The 21,254-nt window shown below is 29.8% G+C and overlaps 1 protein-coding gene across 5 annotated transcripts in view; it reads right to left on the bottom strand.

Annotated features, from left to right (window-relative positions):
- Window positions 1–4,778: 4,778 nt before the first annotated feature.
- Window positions 4,779–21,254, bottom strand: part of LOC142331028 (phytanoyl-CoA dioxygenase, peroxisomal-like) — a 36,033-nt gene continuing 19,557 nt past the window's right edge. For 4 of the 5 annotated variants that reach the window (XM_075376616.1, XM_075376615.1, XM_075376614.1 and 1 more), the window contains 5 exons: window positions 17,362–17,475; window positions 15,916–16,065; window positions 9,979–10,113; window positions 7,286–7,423; window positions 4,779–6,778 (listed from right to left, as the gene is read on the bottom strand). In XM_075376616.1, the coding sequence (XP_075232731.1) occupies window positions 6,719–6,778; window positions 7,286–7,423; window positions 9,979–10,113; window positions 15,916–16,065; window positions 17,362–17,475 (597 nt within the window). In that variant the 3' untranslated portion in view covers window positions 4,779–6,718. The remainder of the gene's footprint in view (window positions 6,779–7,285; window positions 7,424–9,978; window positions 10,114–15,915; window positions 16,066–17,361; window positions 17,476–21,254) is intronic. The other variant, XR_012757868.1, reaches the window with a different exon arrangement.

Raw genomic sequence — 21,254 nt, 5'->3', positions numbered from 1 at the left:
AAAATATTAATGATGCTCTATTTGTATTAAGTACAAGTATCAATAAGGCAATTAATAACAGCAAAAACTCTTCAATCAATAATTTTGGAGTTGCAATGCTGCTTCTCAGTTTGTGTATAACCATTGATCTAGTTAGTTAGTGTCAATTTGTTCTTTAGATAAAATAAGATTATGTCTTCACAAGGATGAAGTTACTTACATTAGCTTTGATGCAACCTGACTCTGAAAGTAAAAGTGAACCATTTAGTAGTGATGATAGCAATTATGACCAGAATTATGAACCTGAAAGTGAATTTAGCAGTGACAGTAGTGATACAAGTGACAAAATAATGATTATTATTGAAATTTTTCTAATTTGATTTTTAAATGTATTTACTGGTTTATTCTTAATAAAAGTGTGTTGTCTGTTGTCAAAAAAAAAAACACTAATGTAAACTAATGAAGATTTTTTGTTTATTGATAAAAGTATTGTATAATAACAAAATGTTTTTACAAGAATATGTCATCATTTTTTATTTGGAAAAAATAATAAGAAAATATTTCAAAAACGTTTTATTGCCTCTAACCACAGTTCTTGTAGCCGGAATCAAGAACAGGCAAGATAAATAAATACTTCATGTAGTATACAGCATAGTGTCGTAAACTATGTAGCTACAAAAGATTGATGTAGATGCCAATAGAGCACTCTGTAAAAGTGTGTGTTCTTGACGATGGGGACAAGAGCCATCGTTTTGTAACTGCTTACCTCTTTACTCCGATAAGAACCGTTTACAACTAATTCGGCTAATATCAAACAACCGTACAGAACGTGTTACGGCATTTGACAATGTAAACAAGGAAAAATTAATGAATAAACTAAACTTAATTGGCATTATCATGGTTTCAAACCGATTTTGAGAACATAAAACAAAGTCTAACATTGTGTGGTGTCTCTAGCCATATTAAGACTGTAGATTATGGTGCTGTACAGGATAGTACCCAGGGACCTTTACTCTTTCTTATCTACATCAATGATGTCTCAAAAATTGATTAGTAAAATATTTCTAATTCCTGATGACAAACTGTCTTTCTGGGGGAAATGATTGGGATGTGGTTTATCTCTATGCTCAACAGGATCTTGCAAAATTGAGATTGTGGTTTGATATTAATATACTAACTTTAAACCTACCAAATACAAATTCATTACTCTTTCGTTAAGGAACAAAGGTGATTCAAGACATGACAGACTAAAAGTGCATGTTTGTGTTAAAGTGCATGTTATTTAATATGTAGTGTATTTGTGTTCCACAAATATACTACATATTAAATAAGAATGAATTGGAGGGTATTCTATTGCATTCATGTCCAATTACTTATCTTAGGGGGTATTATTGTGTATAGAGGGGCGTACAAATCTATAACAGAATTGTTGAATATCACAAAGGTTTATTATGAAAGCTGCTCTAAAATACGACCATTCATACCCACAGGGAGTCTTTTCAATAAATTTATACAATTTTTAACAATTCTTTTTTTACAGGTTACTAATGATATTGCACCAAATACTTTTCTATTGGGATATTTCTAAGCAATATTTGGACAATATAGTGTGAATTTTTTTTAATCTAAGATTTTATTAATTTTGCTCTGGATCATATTTCTAGAATGTCTTGCATGTCTGTATTCAAGGACAGTTGTCTTGAAAATTTGTTGATATGCGAACACAAGCCGGGTTTTAAATAGTTGATATAGCTCTTAGAAATTGGTTTGCAAGAATCAGATATCTACTTCGCATACAGGCAATAGAAACTAATATTGTAAGACTTAATAATGATTTAACTGCTTATATATGTTAACACTTTGTACATGTACATAATATCTTCTTGAATTCTGTGACTATTAAGTAATGAAAAGTTTATAATGTACAAGGGACATCTCTACAGTAAAGACTACTGGGACATTTCTCTCATTAAGGTTGGCAAACCCGTGTCGTTCATGGCCACTCTACTAATGTACACACTGCATTGTTGTCTATAAGTTGTTGCGTTGTAGCATCTTTGATTACATGTGAGTTATTACATTACAAAATGAATAGGAAAATTGATGTTACCACCGATTGTGAAATACAAGAGTCATGTTTTTTAACCATAAAAATTCTGAAATTCATGCACAGCTGGTTGCTGTGTAAGGTGATAATGTAACGAATGAAAGAAACATCGAAAATGGAGTGAAAGGTTTAGAAATAAAAAAAATAAATGTGCATGATGAAGAACATTTGGGGAGCCCTTCATAATCACCGAGGACTTGTTGAAACGCATTGATGATGAAATCAGAAAAGATCGTCACTCAACGATTCCCGACTTGGACCTTTTTTCCCTCATGTTTCAAGAGCTGTTATTGATCGCATTGTTTATAATCATTTAGGCTCCAGAAAGGTTTATGCACGTTAGGTGTCGCACATCTTAACAGAACATCACAAAAAAATATGAATGGGATCTGCTTTGGAATTTTTGATGCACTACATAGAAAAAGGAGATGAGCTCCTTAATTCAATTATTACCGGCAATGGAACATGGATTTCATATTACATGCCAGAGAGAGAACGGCAGTCAAGTGAATGGCGTCATCCTCAGTCATCAACCAGACCAACATAGTCAAGCCACAGCCATTTGCACGCCAACTGATGGCCACAGTCTTTTGGGATCGATTTGGCATACTGCTGATTGATTTCATGCCACGTGGAATGACTACAAATGCAGAAGCTTACTGCAAAACTCTGCATAAATTACGGCATGCCATTCAAAATCAGCAACATGGGCAGCTGACCAACGGCGTCATCCTGCTGCACAATAATGCACATCCACATCTTGCAGGTCCAACACGATTTACTGAGAACATTTGGGCAATTTACGATCACCCATCTTGTAGTCCGGATGTAGCTTCTTCTGATTACCATTTGTTTGGGAAATTGAAAGTATTTTTGGGTGATAAGCAATTCGCAGGTGATGAACTTAAAAATGCTATTAATCAGTGGCTAAATGGACTGGTAGCAGAAGAATATGACGAGGATATATTGATGTTGGTGTATCGCTACGATAAATTTCTTAATTCATGTGGCGATTATATAGAGAAGTAGTATAAGATATGTAATTTAAGAGAAATAAAAAATATTTATAAAGTTTTCAGATTAAATTTTTTTATAATGAAACTGTTTTTAATTTAGAGATAACATCTCAATTAATATGCAAGCACTGTTACAGTAACTGTTCATATTCTTTAACTGTTTTATAACTAATTCATATTACTTATATCATTGCAATATGTACTCTATTTTTAACTATTATAACAGTGTTATATATTTCTCAAATAATTATGGATGTGATAATGTACTTATACTATTTTTATAGGTTCTTATACTGTTGTATATGACTCCTTCATAATCACATTCTGCTAAGCAGATTTGGGTAGTGATTCCACATTAATTAATTGATTTTATAAAATTACAACTTAAGTTAATAATAGAGGGTAAGTCAATTATTATCAGCAATGTAGTTATAAATTTTATTGCAATACATATAGGAAACTTATATGTACATCATTTTTCAACATAGTCCCCTTGCATTTCAACACACTTGGTCCATCGTTGCACAAGCTTCCTGATGCCCTCATAAAAGAAGGTTTTCAGTTGAGCTGCAAGCCAGGAATGCACTGCTTCTTTTACCGTTTTGTCCGAGGTAAATCGACGGCCCCTTAATGCCTCTTTGAGTGGACCAAACAAGTGGTAGTCAGAAGGGGCAAGATCAGGACTATACAGAGGATGAGCCAGTACTTCAAAGTTGAGTTTCTGGAGCGTTTCAGCAGTGTGGACAGCAGTATGTGGACGGGCATTGTTGTGCAACACAACATCTTTCGACAGCAGTCCTCGGCATTTGCTTCGAATTGCAGGCTTCAGCTTGGCAATTGTGACACAATGAAGTGCCGGTTTTCTCCTATGTTTTCATCAACTTTTTCAAATAAATCATCCATTGTCACTGACGGCCGGCCACTATGTTCTTCATCATGAATGTTTGTTTGCTCCTCTCGAAGAAAATGGCAAAACTATCTTACATTAGTGTCATCATAATATATGCCCCTTAAATGTCACAAATTTGACTGTGAATTTCAGCCAGAGAATTGTTTTTTCAACCATAAAAAATTGGATTACACTTGCCTGGTACTTCTGATTTGGCAAGATCATGAATTGTAGCACTCATTATACAGATACATATAAACAACAAAAAAATGTCCAAATTACTAGTGTTAACACCTGAACGTTTATTGACATAATTGTGCTAGGCAAGTACCAACTGTTTACATCACATATACAGGTGGAAAATTCAAAACAGAACTTATTATAAATCATGCCTATTAAAAGTGTATTAATAAATAAAATTTATAGCTTATTTAGTAGGAAACAGGATTTTATTTCTCTACTTCTTTATGAAAAAGTTTTTTTCCACCAAAGCAAAATATTTACTGAATTAGTAATTAATTGATGTTGCTTTCTGTCAACATAATTATATGTTTTATGAACATATTTAAATTTTTATTTTTAAACCGAATGGCATTTACATACATATTCAATCGGTAAAAGTTAAATGTTGAGATGGAGAATATTTCACTAGCCACTCACTGTAATCACCTGCTGGAATTTATTCTTTTACATTTATATATTTTAAATATTTTATAATACATGATAACCTCACTGAGGAATGTAATACTATTTATTGAAAGGTGAAAATGACAACAACATTCGAGCATACTGGCAAAAATAATTCATTTAAAATATAAAATATAAATAACAATTTTAAATATAAAACAACAAAATAATATAAAATATTAATAACAAAAATAACAACCAATTGGTAAGAAATTATAAAAACCAAACCCAAGTGCTTTAGAATAATCTCATCATCAACAGGAATACATGTATAAAGTAAAAATACATGTTATGTTTCATAGTTAATATTGTGTCCTGTTTTGTCAAAATATTTAATGCAATAAATAAAGTCTGCATATTATTTATTTAATTTCTTTATAAGTCAAGGCATCCCAGACTCAATTAATAGACTATTATGAAAGAAATATAGCGGGTAATAAGTAGTAGGAGCTAAGATAGGTTAAAACATCCTCTACAAGAATAAATAAAATATTTTACTTTGAAAGAAAGGGATGAAGGAAACATAACTTCTGATAGTAGAATTTTGGCTGGGAAATGACCAAAGAAGCTTTAAAGGTTAGGAGAAATTTCAATAATTCCAACTAATTGGGATCTACTCGGTTCAAATCTTTTATTTTTTAGTTTAAAATGTTAACTTTTAAAACTGAGAATTTGTATAAATAATAATTAGTAGAAAAGAAGTTCAGAAATACTCTATCGTAAGTTATAAAAAAAATTCCTTTTTTTTATATAATCAATAATTCTTTCAGAAAGCTACAAGATCTGTAAATCTAAAATAAAAGTGGTTGTGCTGAACTAAAGTTTAGCAAGTCAATCTCACTAACATAAATTTCATTTATGAATTATACCATAAATTTTTACATATTTATCCTCATATAAAATTGAGAACCTGGTATGTCATTATCATTGTCTAACTATTCACAATCATCTTCACCAGGAACAGAATGAAAAAGATTAGTCATCTTTCGTTTGTTTTCTCAATGACAGGAAACAAAGAGTAATAAACTATTAAGAGTGATTTAGGAAACAAAATTATGATTTCACTTTCTAATGCACTTCATAAATGAAATGTAAAGGTTTTGTTTTTTTAAATTTGGTACTAAATTATAGAACAAATTACACTAAATTGTAGTACTGCATAAATACACTGTTCGAAGGCTTTTTTATTAAATTTTTGGTAATGGATACAATTAAATAATAGTTAGTTATTCAAATCATTATTCAAATAAATTGGAAAATAAGATAATGCTGAAAAATCATTTATAAAAAGGATTACCTTTAATAATAACACAAAATATTAATTACGAAAATAAGAAGTGCTTAAGAATCACTGTAAAATGATTGTTATAATAGAAACAATGTCATTTCAAGCATTCCAACAGAAACTGAAAATTTACCTTAAATAATCTAAATTTCCACTTTACATTGCATATCACAACTCAATGCATGCATCTTTAAATCAGATAGATAGAATATTAAGAAGAATATAACATAAACCTTAAATTGATCAGAGATATAATATTCCTAGCCATGAACAAAGTTTAAAGAAGGGAATAAGTATATGATTTTCTTTATGTAAACAATAATGTAAGAAATGTTATTCTCTTTAAATAAATCAATAACGGTTGCCAACAACCATCAAGTTAGAACACTCAACGTAATATACTTACTTTTCCAATTTTAATTTAGTAGATCTTATTTTATTTTTAATAATTAAAATTGCTTGTCTAATTAAAGGTTAAGCTTTGATTAAACTAAAATAAAATATGTGAGTAGGTACCACATATTGGCATTTGAAGATAGAAAAATGCCAATAAATTTATTGCAGAGCTTACTATAAGCACTTAAAATAAGTAAACCATAAGGAATACTTTAAATAAAATTGTCCCCCATATTGTTTGTAAATTATTTTTGTTCAAAATATAAAATTATATTTAATATATAAATTTATAAGTTAATTAAAACTTATTTTATAATAAAAATTCCACTAAAAAAATAAGGTGCACTCTGATTTTCCTGTTACAATGATGATGTTAAATTCACACCTTTCACAAGCCTAGAACGTAACTTCCAGATATCCTGAAAAGTAATAAAATCATTAATAAACACAAAAACACACATGATCTTCCTAAATCATATCTTTAGGCGAGGGACTGTCATAGGGGAAATCTATACCAATATAAAATAAAGTTAAAAGAAAAACTATCCTGAAAAACTTAAACTTTTTAAATATCAAATAACTTTTCCTTCATTTAGCCACAACTTCAAAATTTTGCAAACTAAAGAAGTGTTAAAAAAGTAATACTATTACTTTCTTTAGATGATCTTTTTAACTAGTTACTTTTTATGTAATGTATTCTAAATCTTAAGTTGGATAGACTGAATGGAACAAGCTATATAAGCAAAACAAATATTTATGAGCACTTAGTAAAAAAGTATTTAACTGACATATTACTCTCATTATTGTAATTCAAAAATAAAAATAAATAAACTAACAATTTATATTCAGTTCACAGAATTAAAACAATCAAAATAGTTTTTACATACATATTTAATACAAAATTATAAAATCAGTTTAGTACTTACAATAAAGTTTAAAGGGTATCCTTTTTTAGCTGACATTTCTTCTACTTCTTTACTAATATTTTCCTGAATTGTTCCAGTTACATCAATAAAATAACAATCTGTAGAAGCGAAATGGCATGAAATTGCTTTACGAAAACCCTAAAAAAAGCTAATATATAATATTAAAAAAAAAATAACATAAAACTAAAATGTATAAAATTCACAATTTAGAAAGACAGGTGCTGCAAATATGTTAAATTTGGTGTAACATTACAAGGAAAATTATACCAAATGTGTTACATAATGATAGATGGCAAAAAAAGATCTTATAAAAATAACCATTTTTAGAATTTATACATCCATTTATTTGGTACAAAAACTACACAATGATTTTTTTTAAATTTAATACATTCATAACCAGAAATAAAAAAAAAATATTCATTAGAAGAAAAGTTACTTGACCACAGTTATTATCCAAAATGTTTAGACTAGGAGCTCCTTCCTTCCCTTGATACTTTTTCTTCTTGCTCAAGTGTACAACATTTTTACTGATTTTGGTACAGAACATTATTATTGCTATATAAACAATTTATTCATTTTTTTGTAAGGGATCAAGTTTTTACACTTTAAATGTAATTAAAAAAATTCTAATTGATGTAAAACACTTTACATTGCAGCAAAACAACTACGAGGCACATTTTTAAAGTACCATTTTGAAATTAAAAAAAAACAAGTACACTATTCTTACAATTTTATTCTTACATGAAAGCCTGAACTTTAATCTAGTTTTCTAAACAATTGCCACCAATATTAAGGCACTTGTCGTATCGTGCAACGAGCTTTTGAACAATGTCATCATAGAAGTCTGCCACCTGACATGATAACCAATGCAACACGGTCACAATTTTTGATAATTTAAGTGTTCGGTCAATTTCATAGACAACACTTCTTCAATCTTGAGAAAACTCTTCAGGTAGCAAAGAAATTGTAAAGCATCTGTTTTTCTTCACTTTTTCGTCAACTTTCTGCAACAAATCTTCAGTAATGATAGAAAGTCATCCATCCATTCCGTTCCTCATCATGAACAGTCTGGCGGCCATCTTTAAAAGCTGTAACCCATTTTCGAACCATTCCATTACTCATAATGTTTTCTCCATACACTTCACTGATCTGATGATGAATTTCAGCCGCTTTCACATCTTTAGCACTAAGAAAACAAATCACACCACATATTTCACAGTCTACGGGATTCTCGTTCAGCAGAAGCATTTTAAATACACAAAAAATGTAAACACAGTTGAATATTTCCAAAATGGCATCTGTGACTTTCCAACAGATGCGGGTACACAATGCGCATGTATAGAATGCCGATCTCAGCGGCAGAATTTCAAAACAGTGCTTACTTTAAAAACATGACTCATACATTTGTTTTTCTGTTAGGAAAGTGATAAGTTTAAAGAAGATTAAAAATAAAAAAGCTAATAGATTGATACAGATGTTGTAATACTAGAATTATTGATAAATCACATTTCTAGATCAGCACTCATTGCATAGGATTACTAATCATAGGTAATTTTATATTTAAAAAATATAATGAGGGCGAGTCAAAATTATCTATACCTTCGCCATAACACACCTTCATGTTTGTCATACTGCCTTCTGTGCATGCATGCTTTGAATAGGTATGACTGCAGTCACATTATGAAATTTGATCCCAATCGCATCATTTGACTTCCAGCTATTAAGAGTGTAAACATGTCTATTCTGCTAGCTGTTTGCACCAAGGAGGAACAATGAGCACTGATCCAATTTTTCTGGTTGGAAGATGTGAAAGATGCTGATATTCTTCATAGACTTTAATCACAATACGGGGACAGTGCTTTATCATGTAAAAGGGTTTTTTTCATGGAATGAGAAGTTTAAAAGTGACCAGATGACTGTGACGCACAAAGAGGGAGCAAGATGCCATCAACCTCCACTACAGGCAACAAGATTCAGCAAGCTCAAGAGATAGTACTGGTGAATAGATGAGTTGTCATCAATGAGATAGCATCTTCTTTGAACATCAGTTGTGGTTCTGCCATCAAATCATCCAAAGCTTGGTTTCCATAAAGTTTTTATGTGATCGGTACCGAAACAGCAGAACAGAAGCTCAAACAGCTAGCCACACTGTTCAACCTATCAACAAGCTGAATTTTGCGGTACTGGAACACCCTCCTTACAGCCCATATGTAGATCTCTCTGACTTTTATCTGTTTGGGCTGTTCAAGGATGCGTTGTAAGATTGTTGATTTTTGACAGAATTAAGATGTGCAGGAATGGTGCAAAAACAGCTTCAGAACCAAATGAAAACCTTCTTCTTGAAAGGAATATGCAAGCTTGTGGAATGCTGGTCCAAGTGTATTGATAAGGGACTATGTAGAAAAATGAAGTGCATGTTAAACCCTTACCTTTCTGTAAATAAATTGGAGGAAAAGTGTAGATAATCTTTGACTTGTCTTCATGTTGATAAATGCCAATGTAAGAAATTATATCAAGCATGAGTCTACTTCCCCTCCCATTAGTATAAAAATGTAGATGCTTGATACTGCACAGTACAGTACAACACCTAGACTGACAAATTGTGATAGATCAAATGTAAATTACTATTTAAAATGATCAAATGCAATTAAAATTACAATTATAGTACAACTGATAACAAAAATATAGCATACTTCAGTTAAATTAGCTCCAGAACCATGAATTAATAATGGATGGAAGAAAACTGTATCTCCTTTTTCCATTTCAAGTGGAACAGTGGGATGATCATCATATTCCATTACACCATGATATGCTTTATTTACCCCATTCTGAAACAAAAGGTGATAAAAATTAAGCTAATATTTAACAATAAAAGTGAATAAAGTAAATATGTATAAAACGCACACACAACTCTAAAGTGACAGTGCATCAAACATTTTTTAAGGAAATATTTGTAATGTAAAATGTTTATCTCAGTGCAATAAAAACCGATTTGTTTAAAGCTGCTAGTATAAGAAACAACAAAAAAGATTTTTTGTTGCACTATTTCACTTTATTCTATGATGTTTAAACTTGTCATCATAAAATTTCACCTACAGATGATTTTAATTTTACTCCAAATTAACTTCAAAAATGTGTAAGAAAAATATAATAAATTCTATCTCCTTTACTAGCTCAGTTTGAAATAACTATTAAATAAAATTAATTTTATAATGGACATCAGAATGGTACAAAAGGTTACCAGTTGCTTTTCCATGGAGAAGGTAGACAGTTTGAGTCCAAACCAAGAGTACAAAAAAATACTGAATAGATTAAATAAGCATTAAGCAAACGTTTTGAAAGCAAATAGTGTAAGTAGAAGAAAAAATAGCACAAAGAGATAAGACAAACAAGCTAAAAGCAAATAATGTAAAGTAAAAATAGAATAAATTTGAACAAATCATAATTTCATATATAATGAGAAAACTGATGGATGGATAAATGTAAGTAAAAATGAAAAGAAAATTATACAGACATAAAAAATAATATTAACAGGAAATGTAAAGTATCTAAGGAAGATCAATTGCAGGAAGGAAGTAAGAAAGTAGGGAAAAGTATCATTATTGGAAAGGCTGATGGGAAAAATGAACTAGTATCAGAGGTATGAATGGTATGAAACCACTGTTAATGACAGAAAAGCAGAATACATACAAGGGTTGTACACAGAAAAAGACTGCCTTGTGTATTACAAGATGAGGAGAAAAAGATTTATGATTTGAGAAAAACTGTAAATTACGATCAATTTTGATATGCAGTGAAAGATTTAAACAATTATAAAGCAGTAGTAACTGTTAATACAGAAGGCTTGATAAAAGAATATATGGAACTTTAATTTTTCTTAAACAATCTTTATTTGTTCATCAATATTGATTTTGTCACCTTCAAAGTACCCCCCTTCGGATATGCATTAATACATTTGTGCCAGCGATATAATACAGGTGATATAAAACATTTGTTCAGCTTGGGAAATAGGAAGAAATCACAGGGGTCATGTACAATGAATACAGAAGCTGAGACATCATAATGGTGTTTTTTTTTTTTTTGGCCAAAAATTCACGAACAAGCAGTACGGTATGAGCAGATAATTGTGGTGGAATTGCCAAGAATTGTTTCATCACAAATCCAGGCATTTTCTTCAGATTGCTTCACACAAATGGTGTATAACTTTCAAGAAGTTCTCCTTACTGACCATACAACCTGGTGGCAAAAATTCATGAAATACTAAGCCGTTTAAATCAAAGAACACAGTGATCAGAATTTTAAAATTCAATCAAACTTGACAAGCTTTTTTTGGTCTTAGCTCTTCAGGAAGATTTCATTAGGATGATTGGGTTTTAGTTTTGACATCATACCCATAGAACCATGTTTCATCACCAATTATGACCCATTTAAGCAGTTCTGAATCATCATTCACTTCATTCAGCAACTCCTGAGGCAATGCTCATTGCTCTCAGTCGAAATTCAACAACTTTGGAACAAATTTTGCAGCCACATGTTTCATATCTAAAATCCAAAAAAATTGTTTGACATGAACCAAATGATATGCCAACATCATCAGCAACTTCTCTGATACTGATTCATTGATTGTCTGTAATCATTTTCTTCACTTTTTTGACATAGTCATAGATTGTTGATGAGCTAGGACGTCCAGGGCACTTGTCATCTTCAATGTCTTCATGGTCCTCCTGGAAACATTTGTACCACTTGTAAATGGTTGTTTTATTCATAGAAGAATCGCCAAACACAATAATCAACATTTCCAATGTGTTGTAGTGCTTTATTCCATTCTTAAAGCAACATTTACTGTGAATTTTTTGTTCCATTTTTTCTACAAGTTAAAAATTGTCAACCATACCAAAACACAGGTAACTATTTTGACGGCCAACAATAAACTAAGCATCCAATATGGCAATGTAAATGTATGTTATGGACAAGTATACCAACACAACAAAAAAATTTTTTTGACAAATTACTTATAAATTTCAAAATTTTGTGAAATTTAAAAATTCTGCATATTTTTTTATCAAACCTCTACCATTTCCATTATTATGCTGTATGGAGTAAGTAGTATTGAATAAGCTTTACACATCAATATCCAAAATGTATGAGAATGGAGAAATACACTTTTTTTTTAAAAAAAAAGATTCCAATTAATAAAAAGCCAAAGAAGATAGAAAAGATAAATGCAACAACTACTACACCATTAATTTTACATCTCTTGCATTGAAAATACTTTCTAGTACAATTTGCAGGTGAATGAAATATGTGACGGTATTAGATGAAAACCAGTTTTGTTTCAGAAAGAAAATAAGTACAAGTGAGGTCATTCTATCACTTAAAATTAATTTTAAAAAGCGGGACTAAAAGAATGCAGCCACCTAAATGACAATGACCTTTGTTGATCTGAGAGTATTTAATAATTTAGAATGTAATAAAATCTTCTTTTAAGATAATTTAAACTCCAATAAAAGAAGAGAAAAGATGTTTGTAATCTATACAAAAATAAGATAGCACTTGTGCTTGAATAGGAGATAAAAGAAAGGCAAGCTATGATTTGTGAAGGAGTGAAACAAGGATAAATAAACACTGTTCTCATTGCTTTTCAATTTGTATGTAGAAGAAGCAGTCCAAGAATTAAAGGAAAAATTTAGGGCGGAATAACTACTCATGGAGAAAAAATAAACATGTTAAGGTTTGCTTATAACATTATTCATTTGACAAAAAAAAAAATATGAGGAATGCCACATATATTTATTCCTGCAAAACTTCAGACTGAAAAAAAGTTAATAAAATGTGAAAAAAGGAGTATAATGAGATAAATATTAAGACAGGAAACACAATACATCAGAATGGGAGAATTTTGTTATCTAGGTATAAATTTAAAAAAATACGAATGAAGTAATGAGTGAAAAGTGGAAATGAAAAAAAAAAAATTTAAATTCAGCAGACATCAAAAAGTAGATCAGCACAAGCAAAAGAAAATTTTTTTCCCATCTGCTATTTTTATGAGGGGTTTGGACCTCCAATGTTTGAAAAAAAATTTGTTTTTATTACCATCTGGGAAAATTAAAATATACAAATAAAATCACTAAAAGAAAGGAAAATAAAATGAGAAATCCAAGTTGACATCTACTATCTGAAAATTATAACAGAACAAGTTCAGTAATGTTGTAAACACAGAGAGTTGAGGGAAAGAACTGACCTCAGTATGTTTTTACCTCTTAGCAATTCACTTAAAAGTGAATAATTTTCCAAAAGTAAAATGTGTAAACAAATTTGTGTCAGCAATAACTTTTACAAAATACCATATTCATCAATTTAAAATAATGATAAGTCTTAATCTGTGTTTCTATGTTGAATAGAAACAAAGATAAAACAGTTTTATAAACTGAATAGCAGCTCACAAAGGGGTGAAAATATAAATATGAAATTTAAAGGGTGATAAGTTAATAAAATGGATTATTTTACATAAAAATTTCATTGTGGTAGGTGTAGTAGTTTTTAATGACAAAAGGCTCAGAAAGTAGTGTATTTTTCTTTCTCACCAATAGAATACTTTGGTAATAAAAAATTACTGTTTAACAATATTAAATGCAGAAAAAATGAACTAAAAGATGGTCTGACGTTTTTGAAATTGACCGGATAGATTTTATTTTAAAAAGCTTCAAACTTGAGAACATATAACATATGTTGCTGACATAGGTCAAGCATTAAGACATCCAGGCTTAATTAATTTGGTGATAAGAAGAATGTATATAAAGTAAAAACTGTAGAGAAAGGCAAAGATTGAGATGTATTTAACAGATAATTGAGGATGTAAGAAGTAGTAAACATAATGAAATTAAAAGATTATCACAAAACTGAAAGGAATAAAGAATAGTATGGCTACGATGGCAAACATGATAATGAAAGATCTATTACTTAATTTAGCTTTATGTAATAAAATGATTAAAAAAAAACAAAAAAAAAACAGGAAACCAGACTACTAACTTTCATATCTACCAAGAAAATTAAGAAAAATTAGCAAAAGATAAGTTAAACAAAATGTTCTTTCCTTACTTACAGGCATTTTTTCAGGATATAGTAAGTTAGTCAGCAAAGTGAAATTTAAATATTACAATTTATGTTGTATTTGGATGTCTGTTAGTGTAAATAATGTGTAGGCGATTAAAGTCACCATCTCACTTAGGCTGCACAAGTACCCGACAACATAAAATGCAGAGTAACATTAAAGTTCACATTGCAGACTAAATATCCAGAAGAAATGACTGTTCAAAAAAAAAGAAAATTTTTTTTTTTTTCATAATTATTCTAGGTAGATGTTTAATGTACAATTAGTAGTCAGTTTTTTCTTAATAATTATTATATTTGGCGTTTTTTTTTTGTTTTTATAACTTTACCATCCAACATACAAAATGTACTGATCATCTAGGTACGATACTGGTATAAGTTTGTTTTAGAAATATTGTGCTACTTAAATAAAAATTTGAATGATAATGTACATTAATATAATGCATGTATGTGCTAGCTGCAATGCATTCCTGCTTCCTTATGCTGAGCACATTCTTCATTCACATCTTGAGAGCGATAAATTTTTCAAAAAAGTCACAAGAGGCAAAATTGTTTTTTTTTTTATTAATTTAACAAATACAATCATTAATTAAAATTTGGAAAGAGCATAATTTTTAAAAATTTTGTTCTACCTTTTTGGTTAGGAAAATATAAAATTGTCTTTTTACTATAGTCTATGTTATTTCCAGACCGAAGACCTGTTACTAACCAGAAGTTGGTAGTAATTGGTTGGATCAGCGAAGCTACAGAAGGGGACAAACAGACATACATTACAGTTAGTAATGTATGTACCCCTATAAGAGGCAGGGATATCAGGTTCTAACTGTTGTATAATGATAATATATACAGATATTGCACACAGGTTCTTACCTGTCATAATCCTTCATTAACACGATGCAATGCAATGCACATTAGCAATATTGAGTGCATAGGCAAGCACTAGTCATGATCCATTTCTGCTTCCTTTTGCAGAGCACATTTTTCGCTTTTATCTTGAAAACAATGAATTTCTCAAAAAATCACTGCAGGCAAAAGGTGTTTCTTTTACCATCTTTAAAATATGAAAATGGTGTAATTTTTAAATTCTGTCCCCCTCTTTTTTGGTTAAGATAATTTAAGATAGTCTATGTTACTGAAAACAAGCACCTGTTGATTGTAAATGGTTGGCTCTGTGAAGTTTGAGAAGAGAACAAACATACATAACTGTTAAACACATTACCACTTCTCCTAATACATAGCTAATATATAGTTAAGTAAAAAGACAAACCTAGAACATGCTTAAACTTAATAATTTGACCACTTTCAAGAAAGCAGAGGTATATCTAAGAAAACTATTGCACTATCTAATAAATTGAGAACTATTGCAAATTGTTTAATCTTAATGAGAAAACAAAAAGGAATTATATATTACTTGCACTAATAATTATTAGAAAATCTAATAGAAATTATAACTGATAATGTTACAGTACTATATTAAGTAAAAATTTGTAAAACTTGCTTGCTACATGAAAAATACATACCTCCCACTTTGGATAGTCATGTTTTAATAAATTCCCTTTATGAGTTCCTGGAACAACAACAAGACATCCATTTTCTGTTGTTATTTTTTCCATTGCAGTCCATGCTGCAACTATTTTATTTACAGGTCGAAATGGAAAATAATAAAGATCCTGAAAATATTTACTCAAATTAAATTCAACATTAATTTTATATACAAGCATCTAAAATAGGGACATCAAACAGAAAACCATCAACGTTGTTTCTGATACTTTATTTATCACACTTAATACATCATTTTAATCGTTGGCAGGCAACATTTAAAGAACTGCTGAATTTTATTTATTCTTGCCTTGATAATTACATGCTGAAATTACAAAATTTAATATTACTGAAAGAGTTAACTTAATTCTACATCTTTTCTTTAAAATTTAGCCTAGAAAATCATTTAGTAATAATTTCCTCTAATATAACAAAGATCATTAAATGATTTTTTTCTCTGTTATATTTCTGAAGTGTGTATACATACATTCCTGTCTCAGATGTCATTATTTCTTGGAACTTGTTAAAAAAGCCATAAATTTTCAACATACAAAAATGGGCTGTCAGACCATTGTCAAATTAGTTGATAGAAGTAGTTTCACATAATACTTTCCATCAGTTTATTTAAAGATCTTACTTTTACAAAACCCACATTATGTTTGTTTACAAAAACCAACATTATTGTGTTGAGTTTAAATACTAATTAAAAAATTCCTGAATTTTCTGAACTCATTTATATACACAAATAATATGCACACAAATAATTTCAATAAACATCTTTAAAATTGTTATTTTAAATGTTTACTTCACATATTTGTTTTACGTTTTACTATTATTTAATGTGTTTTAATTATTTTTTTTTTTTTTAATTTAATTTAACTTGTGAAACTGATCTGATCAAAGTTTTATTACGATTTACCTTGACCCTTCCTGGCAAATGCTGGCGCAGTTCATTTATTTTCATCTATAGAGCAGCATTTCTGTTAAGATCTCTAATGTATTAACAAGTTGAACAAAATATTTGTTTATTCCTTGTTTATAAACATTCTCTTCCAATTTATTTTATTCTTCTATTTGAACAATATAATATTTATTTTTAAAACTCATTAAACAAGCTGTAGTGACTTGATGAAAAGCAAAGAATAATTTATAGGGTTTTGAACTTAAAAAAAAAAGAAAAGACAATGATGAATTTGGAGTAGAACTTAAATAAATAATATTTGCCTGGGTAAATCAGGTACAAAATATTAGTGGGGATATATTATAGAAGGATCTAAATACATTCAATATACTCATTAAGTAAGTTTCCCCATTTCATTGGTATTCACTCCCAATCCATTATAGGCATCTAAATACATTACACATTACTGAAAGCAAATACAGTATTATTAGTATTAATATTATAAAAAATTTTGGTAATAAGATACCTGATGTAAAGGATGACGTGAAGTCAATGTATTTGGATCAGGAGGTTTATTAATAAGCATAGAATGAACAACATTTATATTAGGCCCAATAAAGCTTTCTGCATAATCTAATACCTGGAAAAAGAAAATATAAACAAATTGTATTTACATTACCATAACATCTTTTTATAAACATTATGTGTTAAAAAGATAGTGTCTAAGCATATTTTTTGGGTTTTATATGAATTACGTGTATATATATATATATATATATATATATATATAAAGTCCCTCCTTTTTTTCAGAAATTGTTATTGCAGAATCCTGAAAAATGCCTTACCTATTTTGGACATAAGTATTAGTTATTATTCTACTCTAAAATTTTGACAATCATCTTTGGTTTAACTTATCTTTTTACATGGCACTATGGTTGGTAATTCAACACAATATTTCTGTGTTAAATTTGATGAATAATTGATGGCAAAACCCATATATCAATATCTATTTTTAAGATATTATCCATTAAAATGCTTACTGACTGAGGGTGCTTCTTTGGTCAACTCTGTAACCTAAGAGTATTAATATCCAAAGATAATCAGAATCATGAAAATTTATTGATTCATTTTACAATCGTCAATTTTCTCTAAAAATCCTTTGAACTAAATCACTGGCACTCATATCTCCCAGTAACATAATAATGTTAGTTTAACCTTGCACAAAATATTTAACTGCTTTAGTGCATCTTTGCCACGATTCAGTATTTTAATATTGTTAGGCACATTACTGATACTATGCAGTTCTTTTGCTTTTGGGTTATGATCTTGAAGTAATTTTAAAACATTCGTTAAAAATAGCTGTTAACACCAAATAAACATCCACTTTATTCTATCACTGATTTGATGTAGCATCAATATGTGGAACAGTTAACTGTACTGATGCTGTTCTTCACCGACAGCAATCTTATGAGAGCTGTATATTAGTTAAGGGAGAAAATCATGTCAGCAATTAGGAACATTATGGTTGATAATCCTGAAGAATACCTGAGGTGAAACTATTTTCCAGCAGGAAGGTGCACCATCCAACAGAAAAGTAAGAGAATTCTTAAATGCTGAATTTTCAGAAAAATACTGAAGTCAAAGAGGATCAGTGGAGTGACCAGTACATTCTCAGTACTTTATGCCATTGAACCTTTTTTTGCAGGGCATTTTAAGTCCACTCTTTACAAATCTACAGCAGTCATTGAAGATCTAAAAAACAGAATAACTAATGAATCTCAATTTCTTACCTTAGAAATGCCTGCAAATATAAAGAGCATTTCAAGATAGAATGCTTAGAGGTTGGAGGATTCAATTTACTTAAACCTAATAATATTAAAAATAAACTAATAAAAATTAAATTTTTTTATTAACATTAGATATAAAAATTAATAAAAATGTTCTCAATTTCAAAAAGTGAAGTGATTTTCCTTTTTACCAAAATTATTTTATTATTAGTCAAAATTTAGGTATTTAAAATTAATAAATAAGCACCCTTGTTATTAGGCTTTTTAAGGACCAATATATCAAAAACAGAAAGAGATATCAATGCATGGTTTTTGTAACCAATTTTTTCATCAAAATTTTTACATGAAAAAGATGCACCATATGACCATATTGCCATTTAAAATAGAAGTTAAATCCAACATGATGGAAACAAGATGGTAACCAGAATTTAGAATAGGCTAAAAATAATACTTTGTCAAATAAATATGGCAATGTGACCAGGATTCCCTAAATTAATTATTGTTGGAAAAAATACTGCAATTTACTTATTGATTATTATATATATATATATATATATATATATATATATATATATATATATATACAGTTATCTGAAAAGTTTTCAGCCTAACATAAAAAGACATATATTTTTTCTGTCAAATATAGTTTTATTTTTCAACAGTCTCCTTTCAAGTCTATACACTTTTTCTAGCGATGCTCTAACATCTTTAACCCTTCTAAATAGTAGCTGGTGTATTTCTCCACAAAAGAGGCGTTTACATATGTGATAACCTCCTCATCTGATGAAAATCTCTTTCCTACAGGCAAAAATTTAATGTTAGGAAACAAGAAAAATTCGCTTGGGGCCAGATCTGGTGAATACGGTAAGTGGTCAACCAATTCAAAGTGCAATTCATGAATTTTAGCCATGGCTACCATCGAAGTGTAAGTAGGCAGATTGTCCTGATGGAAAAGCACTTTCTACTTTTTTCTCTTCAAATGTGGTCATTTTTTTGCAATTTCTGCCTTCAGCTTCTCAAGTAATGATGCGTATTGTTTTACCGTTTTGAAGATAATCTATAAACAAAATTTGATTGCTATCCCAAAAAACAGTTGCCATCACCTTCCCGGCCAATGGAACTGTCTTCACCTTTTTCAGAGCAGGTTCACCCTTTGCAGACTACTGTTTTGACTGTTTCGTCTCAGAAATGTAGTGGTGGATTCATGTTTCATCTACAGTTACGAATCGACACAAAAAATCAAACTCGTTTTGGTTAAACTGCTCTAGTCCGCCTTGAAAATGTTTATTCAAATGCATTTCTCAATGATCCAAAGTGAGCAAATTCAACACCCAATGTGCAGATAGCTTATGCATATCCAATTTTTCAGTTAATATATAACAAACACATTCTTTCGATATGCCCATAGCATCTGCTATCTCTCTAACCTTAATTCATCGGTCATCCAGTACCATTTGGTGAACTTTTTCTATGATATCGGTGGTGGCTGAAGTTTTTGGCCGTCCCAAATGCTCATCATCAACCATGCTGATATGACCATGTTTCAGCTGTCCATCTTATCACGGTGGCAAATGATGGGATAGATCCCCATAAACAGCATCCAATTCGGTTTTAATTTGCATAAGCATATTGCCTTTTAAATGCAAGTATTTAATCATAGCACGACATTGAATTTTTTCCATTTTCACAAAAATTCTTACAATGACTTACTCAAACAATTATCAAACAACAACTGAACTGAACAACTGAACAACAACTGGGTACTGTAATTTTAATGAGTACCTTTCAACACATGTGCAAATACATTCCCTAACTTTTATTAACAAGTGCTGCCACCTTCATGTTGAGGCTCAAAACTTTTCAGACAACCCTTGTATTATCAACCTAATTAATTACACATTGGTTAGTCATTGGTTACTAAAACAAGCATTCCAATTTAAGTAATACATCTTATTCATAATCTCACCATTCATTTAAAACTGTGGGTTTATATTTTTAAATAGAATTTGTTTTTTAAATATTCAAGTACAATATTTATTATTTATTTCTAATATTTCAAAATTAATCTGTAAGCCCCTCAACAACTTTAAAACCACTCTAGATAGAATACTTACTTTCAGGATAAGGTATTGGTCAATTACTTTACCTTTGGACAAGAAATCAAATTTCAACCCTTTCTTCAAAGGGTGGCCTAGGGGTTGTAACTCAAATATTTTAAATGGTAACACCCTTAGTCATCATTTTAAACTATAACAAAAATGACGGTGGGATAAAATTTGGATTTGAAAAATTACTAAATTTAAATTTAGAAACTACAAATAATAAAATTAAATAAAAAGAAGTGTAACTGAACTACATTATAATTTTATAATTTAATTAAAATCTATTTTAACAGTCAAGTTAAAATTAAATTTTTTTTTGGTGATAAGAGTTAGGTCATATAATGAAGTTTGTGAATTGTCAATGCAACATTTAATAATTGTAACCCATTTCAAAAAGCACAGTGTCAAAAACCATCAAACAATTTGAAGAAACAGGGAGCATTAATAGGGGAAAACCCGGGCAGCCCAAATCTGCAACAAATGGTAACAAATTGTTAGAGATTATGCAGGAATTTGTTGTGAATCCTCAT

The sequence above is a fragment of the Lycorma delicatula genome, chromosome 10, assembly GCF_047948215.1.
Source record: "Lycorma delicatula isolate Av1 chromosome 10, ASM4794821v1, whole genome shotgun sequence".
In the NCBI taxonomy this organism is placed as follows: Eukaryota; Metazoa; Arthropoda; class Insecta; order Hemiptera; family Fulgoridae; genus Lycorma; species Lycorma delicatula.
Note: the sequence above shows the minus strand (reverse complement) of the source record. Positions and strands in the feature narration are given on the sequence as shown.